Genomic DNA, 7,018 nt, shown 5'->3' on the forward strand with positions numbered 1-7,018 from the left:
GCAGCAGCACCGGGAAGAAGGGAGGGAGGGGAGCCCCACAGCACGGAGAAAGCCAGGGCTAGGGATGACAGTAACTGTTCTGTTCTTTTCTTTCTTTTTTTTTTTCTTTTTTCTTTTTTTTTTTTTTTAATCTCAGTTGGTTTTGGTTGCTCTTTTGCTCAAAAAAGGCATTTTTTAAAAAATATATTAAACAGATACATTTTACTAAGATGTCTCTTGGCTGGAGCCACTGACAAGAAATGACACTCCCCAAATAAATAGGCTTAAAAAAACCTGTCCCAAACAAACCAAATAAATAAATACATAAATAAAACATTTCTTTTCTTTTTCTTTCTTTTGCATTAGGTTTTTTTTTGTTGGTTTTTTTTTTGTTTCATGGGGAATTGTGGCCCAGAGGTCTCCGCCGGTGTCTGTGATGGCAGCGTTCCCGGCGCAGGTGCCAGGTCCTTCCCAGGCAAGGGGTGAGACGGCGCCTGGGCACTGCAGCAGACACGAGCTGCTCGTGGAGAGGCCCCAGGGGAGACCTGTGGGGTCTCGAGGGCCGGCGCTGTGGGGCCCCACCAGCACCGTGTGCGAGGGCACGGCTGCGGGATGGATCACGGGGGATGCAAAGGCAAAGGTGCCAGTAGAAACCTCTTAAAAAGACTACAAAAGCTGGGGTGGCGAGGAGGCTGCCACTGGGGGATCCTTATGGTGGGTTGGGCACCTGCTCTGGCAGGACCAGCAGCTGCCTCTGGCCAAGCCACATCCCCCTGGGCCATCGGCACGCCTCCCCAGCCACCTCTGTGGTGGCCACGGTGGCATCGTCCCCGCACTCAGAGCCAGTCTGCACGGCATGAGCCATCCCTCCTCCTTAGTCCCACTGGCATCCTCCATCTGCTGGAGCCCTGCGTCTCTTTGGCCAGTTGCTGGGTGTACCATGGAAGCACGCAGTTGGCACTAAGGTAAGGCCTTGATTTAAATGTTTAGGGTGGTTATTTCTCTCTCCTCCCCAGGAAGTCTCTCCTCGCAGCCCCCCGGCGCCGAGGCCTGAGTGCTCCCGGCCGTTAGCTGCACAGCTTGCCCGTCTCCTGCTCCAGCGCGTTGGGCAGCTTGGCGTTGAAGGCTCTCAAGGAGGACTGGATCCTCGCCACCTCGTTGTTGGCCAGCTTGAGCCGGTGCCGGAGCAAGCAAGTGAAGAGGTCGAGGCGGATTTTGCCAGGGGGTGAGAGCCTGTTCACCCGATCCCTGATCTCCAGCAGCTGGAGCATGGCTGAGTCCTGGGAGCCCTGGGTGTAGGGGTAGTCCAGCTGGAGGATCAGGTCACGGATAGCGTCCGGCTCAAAGGGCAGGCTGTAGCCAAAGACTTGCAAGCTGTTGATTTTCATGTACCCCAGGTTCTTAGAGGGATCTGACATCTCCAAGGGTTCATAGTAGATTGTCTCATTGGAGCTGTCATCCAGAGACTTGATGCGGCTCCTCAAGTAGACATGGACCGTTTCAAAGAAGGTCTTCCATTTGTTGCCCAAGGTGATTGTCCAGTTTTGGCACTGGGCAGAGGCATCTACGGTAGTCCTTTCCCAGTCTGGGAAGCTGCCCTCATTGACAGGCATGAACCAGCTCTCTGAGTGGCTTCCCCCAAAGGGATTGACATAGATGGCCATGACGGGCTCCAGGGTGCTGTTCTTGGTGAGGCAGATCTGCAGGGAGAGGGCCAGCATGACGTGAACCAGCCCGGGCTTGTACTTGTTGCTCTTCAGGGTCAAGAGCATGCGCTTCCTCCAGGAGGGGTCGAACCAGCTGCCCAGGCGCATGTCGTTGCTGATGAAGATGGAGTGCACCTCGATGCGGCTGTCCCGTTTCTGCAGGAGGTACTTGAGCTCCAGATCCTGCAGGTCCGTCTCCAGCCCCAGGTAGTGCTCCAGTGAGTCGGCCACCTCGGGGCGGCAGAAGCCCTGGGTGAGCACGTAGCCGTGGTTGCAGGTCCCGCAGCGGGTGCTGTTGTCCTCGGCACAGCTGGCGCAGGCCGGCCCCTCGCCCAAGGCACACGGTATGGAGCCCTGGCAGGAGGGCTGCTCGGAGGGACAGGTACAGCTGTGGCTTTCTTCCAGGAAGGTCCCAGGCATGGTGGTCTCGCTGCAGTACAGGAGCGACTGTGCGCGGCTCCACCAGAAAGGGAGGGCCCTGGTGCAGAGGAGACACGGGGGAACAGAGGCTTAGGTGGCATCTTTTGGGACACGACTGACTTTCCCAAGGGACGGAAGAGTGCCCACCTTGGATTTGTTTCCTGCTCTGCTGGTGGCCCCCCCATGAACCAAACCCCATTTTTCACCTTCAGGTTTGGACCTGATCTCTCAGGGCCGCATTGCAAGCTGGTACAGCCGCTCCTGCTGCCTGCTCACCCCCAGGCATCCCTCCCAGGTGGGAGCTTCTCCAGTCCCCACCACAGGGAGGTGGGCCCTGGCTCTGAGCCACTCTCAGGGCATGGGGCAGCGTGCCCAGCAAGGGATGCCATGGCACCCTACCTGTCCTTCGGCAGCTTGAAGCGAGGTTGCCGGTGGCAGCGTTTGCTGAGGTTGAAGAGCCGCCGGATGAGTCGGTAGGTTTTCCTGGAGAGCAGCTTCAGGCTGGTGCCCAGCTGTTGGTAGCGATGCTGGACATCCAGATCCATAGCCCAGAAGTGGGAGATGGCCGTCCTGTTCAGGAAACGGTCTGTGGGGAGTCTCTTCACCAGGGCCTGAAACTCCTCTGTGGGGAGAAGGGGACGGCGTCAGCAGACCCCGGAGGGCAAGCGGTGAAGGTGGCGCTGAAAGCAACCTCCCTCCACCCAAGCTCTGAAGTCTTCACGGTGAGAAGACACCCCCAGACACGCACCACCCAGACCGGGCTGCTCGCAAGGGGACGGAGATGCTTGCTGGGGTCTCCCCAGCCTCACCTGACTCCTCGAACTGGCTGTGGTGGCTCTCCCAGGCTCGCCCGAGCTGGGCCAGGCTGCTCTCCAGCGCCTGGATGTCGGCCTCCGGGCAGTTGCAGCGGGGGAAGGCGGGCTGGCACTGGCAGCGGCAGTCGCTGCGGCGGCACACCAGCTCCCCGGCAGAGCCGCAGGCGATGTAGCTGAGGGCGGCCGCCACGAACCTCTCCCGCAGGTAGGAGGGGAGCACCGTCTGCAGCCCTGCGGGCGGGAGCGGCCCCGAGAGCATCAGGGCACGCACGGAGCCCCTCAAACAGCACCCGGCCGAGGAGGGCACCAGCCTCCCCCCTCCCCGGGCTCCCACCCTCGCACGATTATCATATCAATTTGCTGTGGAGCCGCTTGTCTGGGCTCTGCATCGATCTTGGCTCCTCTTGGCAGACAAACAACAACCTCATCCTGCCCAGCTTTCATTATTTTCATTCCCCCTCCTCCCCAGCCCTGAAATTAGAAGCAGCATCTCGTGCCAGCATCCTCCCCTGCAACCCCCTGTGCACCCACAAGCATCCCACGGTAGCACTTGTCCTCCCCCACATCCCCACCAGCCCAGCCCTACCTTGGAGCTGCACTTTGTTCTCGGGGCTCTGCACCAGGACGGAGCTCACCGAGTCCAGGTTGTCATAGTTGCTGCAGCCGAGTGGCCCTGTCCGTGTTTCTGTCACCTAAGGTGGGGACAGGGATACAGGAGGGGCAGGTGGTCAGGGATACAGGAGGGGACGCAGGGTGCACTACCCCGCTGGGAGCGCTGCAGATAATCCCTGACCACGCTGGCCATGCCCCACTCCTCGTAGCAGGTATGGCCATGGGCGGAGAGGCGAAAGAATTATCTGCTAATTAGCTTGTTGACAGGCAGCAGCCCCGCCTGCAGCCCTCTGAAAAATGTGCCTTTATTAGCGTGCCCAATTTCCCATAAATAACGGGAATATGTTAACTTTCCCTGCTCTCTGGGTGATGCTGGTTTTAGATCTGGCCAGCAGCGAGGGGCCGCTGGTGAGGCGTGGGGCCGCAGTGTCCCAGCGCTGTCCCCTCCGAGCCCCCTCGCCTACCTTGATGGCGGCCGTGGCGATCTGGATGTGGTGCAGCCGGCGCAGGGTGCTCTCCCGGTCGATGAAGTAGGAGGCTGCCAGCTGGTGCAGGGTCTCCAGCGAGACCCCCGAGCTGTTCCCAGGCGCCCCCGCAGGCTCTGCCCTCCGGCTCAGCTTGCGCTTGTCCACAAAAATGGTCAGGGACTCCTCTCCTGGGGGGGGAGGACAGGCAAGACTTTAGGGAGGCTGCTGGGCTCCCCCCGTTCCCTTTCTTGGCCGTGTTTCTCCCGCAGTGCTTCTTTCCGCACTCCCCTCCTCTCGCAGCCCTTGAGCGAGGGGGGTGAGCAGGACCGGGCACCCCCAGCACTCACCTCCCAGCGTGGCGGCCAGCAGGAAGTGTGTCCCATACTTTTTGATGAGGCTGTCGGTGATCTGCTGGGGGCTGGGCCGACGCCCCAGCAGCCGGATGTTGCGGATGAATTCGGGGGCCAGGGGAAGTGGTAGGCTGAAGAAATCTTTCCTCTCCAAGGCCAAATTATTCACCTTCCAACGGGCAAACTCTCTGTGGGAGGAGAGCAGCAGTGGGGAGAGGGTGTGAGGTGGGTCTGCCCGTGGCACACGCATGCTCTCCTTCCTTCTGTCCCCGATTTCCAGCTCAGGACAGGTGGAAAACTCCAGTTAGAATCACCCCGACCTCCCCATCGGAAGTGAAGGACCTGCTGCATGCCCTTGCCAGCTACGGATCCAGCCAGGACAAAAGCGCCGTCCCTCCCTGAGCCATTGATGGTGATAAAGAGCTACAAGCAGCGGAGATGCCTGATATTGATTAATCCAGCACCTCCGGCAGGCATTAATCACAGCCCAGGGCAGGGCTAGACCCTTTTCCAGCCCATTGGGCTGTTTAGATCTCATCCCTCCTCCAGCCCTATGCCTGTGGATCCAGGTGAAAATCCAGCACCTGGGGGTATCCTGGTTTTGAATATCAGCAGCGTTTTGTGGGAAGCTGGAGGCGTTGGGATGTGGTGGGGCTGGTGGTGGGTCCCCTCAGAGCCCCAGATGCTGTGAATGTGCCCCCCCCCCGGCCTTGCCCAGCCCTAGGGAGCAGCTGCCCAGCCTCCAAAACCCCACGGCCTCGTAAACAACCGGCAGCAAATTTCAGCCTAATCTTTGGAATTTTGCTCTAATTAAAACCAGGCGGTGGCTTTCAGACAGTTTTGCTGGGGCTGGATGGGAAAAGATGGAGAGCGAGGGAGGAGGAGGGATGGGTGCAAAGCAGCAGCTGCTGGGCTTGGCAGATGACAGGTTGCCTCCCATCATGATTTTTGGGCCCAGAAGATGGGATGCTGGGGCCAGTAGCAGAGCTGGGGATGAGGCGGTGGGGGGGGCGGTTCTGCCTCTCCCCTTGCGCACACACTCCCTCGGGGCCGGGCTGCCAATTTCCCCCCTTCCATCCCACAGGCAAAGTAAGCCCCGAGGGCTGCCGGCAGGTTCTCTGCCTCCGGGGAGGTGTGAGCCGGCTGCTGTCCCTCTGGCTGCTGCTTCCTGTCCCACCACCGTCACCGGCAGCATCCCTGGAGGACGCCGGTCCCTCGGCATGGCAGCGTCAGCACACAGGGAAGAGGAGAGGAGCTCCCTGGGGGTGCCGGGCTGCATAACAAGGCTGCAATCCCGGCACCCACGTCTGCGTTCCCGGGAGGCAGTGGCCAGGCTTTGCTCCACTGTTTGAAGCCCCCAGGGCTCAGCACCGGTGGGGAGTGGAAGGGAAAAGGGCTCATTAGCCAGAGGTGACAGTCCCAGTTAGGTCCAGGAGGCTGTGGAGTGGAGTGGGTTTCCCACAGAGGCTGTCATGGGGTGAGTGGACCCTACTGCTGCCAAACCTGCTTCTCTGCTGGCAGGAAACCCTCCCCCAGCCTCGGCCCCCATGCATCCAGCATCCCACTGCAGCAGTCTGTGGGCTGATGGCACTGGGGACACGCCAGGGGGTCAGTCAGGGTGGCTCTTCTCAAGCCCCAGCAGCATCCCAGCCCCAGGGGGACTGCCAGTCTAGGCAAGTTCAGTAATTTGGCACAAAGATGGGTTTGTGCATGGAAAAAGGACAAAAGAGCATCTTTGTCCAAAGGGCCTGGAAGCTGGACACCACATGTACACTGCCCCTTCTGCTGTTCCCAGCTTCCACCTCGGGGCAGGAGATCAGTAGGTGGAGGATGCCCAAAGGGACTGGAGTACACGAGACCCATCCTCCTGCCAATAAGGGCTGATTCCATCTCAACCTGTGCCCCAAATCCCTCCCAGCTTAGGGCAGATCCTGCCTGGAGCCCAGCCTGGCCACACCACGAGCATCCTGGGGGGGCTGCTATTACATTCCCTGGAAAAGCAGCATCTCACATCCACCCACCCGATGGACAGCCTCCTCCCGCACGTGGGGGTCTGCTCGTGTGGATTAGAGAGGGTCTGCCTCCCTTCTGCCGTGCCCCCGCAGCCCCCTCCCGGGCTGCCCACAGCCTCTCACCTGTAGATCCTGTACCTGGTGGTGAAACCCTGCCGGTAGCGCTCCATGAAGTCCACGTACTCCTGAGCTCGGTAGAAGGGTCCCCGGTCGGTGAGGAGCCAGTCGAGGGGTGCCCGGACGGAGGGAGAGGAGGATGAGGAGGAAGAGGAGGGGGCCACCGGGGCTGCATGGCCCTGGGGCACGGTGCTGCCCGCCCCGCCGGCCACTCCCCAGCGGCAGCAGGCGCTCAGGGCCAGCAGGGCCAGCGGCCACGGGAGCATCGGCGGGGGCCCGTCAGCACGTGGGAGGTCCTGCCGCCCCATCCTGCTGCTGCCCGGCCGGCTTCTTCATTCTCTCACCCCGCGGCGATCCTCCGGGACGGCCCCGTCCTGCAACGCCGAGCAGGGAAGCCCGTGAGGACAGCGGCAGGGATACAAACCAGGAGCAGCCGCAAGCTTTGGAATGCCTGCTGGGATGCTGACAGAGGGAAAGCTGCGCTCCAGGGAGAGCCACGCATCAGGCACGGACTGGTCATGCCACAGGAAGTAAGAGTTT

At 60.6% G+C, this 7,018-nt stretch overlaps 1 protein-coding gene across 1 annotated transcript; it reads right to left on the reverse strand.

Moving 5' to 3' along the window:
• Positions 1-1,046: 1,046 nt before the first annotated feature.
• On the reverse strand, positions 1,047-6,786 carry BRINP2 (BMP/retinoic acid inducible neural specific 2; the record flags this gene model as incomplete). The annotated part of the gene is made up of 7 exons (XM_082287485.1): positions 1,047-2,163; positions 2,505-2,727; positions 2,915-3,151; positions 3,507-3,612; positions 3,997-4,187; positions 4,347-4,537; positions 6,485-6,786. The coding sequence occupies 7 exons, from the start codon at positions 6,784-6,786 to the stop codon at positions 1,047-1,049; spliced, it is 2,367 nt and encodes a 788-aa protein (XP_082143611.1).
• Between the last annotated feature and the right edge of the window lie 232 nt (positions 6,787-7,018).

The sequence above is a fragment of the Coloeus monedula genome, assembly GCF_965178545.1.
Source record: "Coloeus monedula genome assembly, chromosome: 9".
In the NCBI taxonomy this organism is placed as follows: Eukaryota; Metazoa; Chordata; class Aves; order Passeriformes; family Corvidae; genus Coloeus; species Coloeus monedula.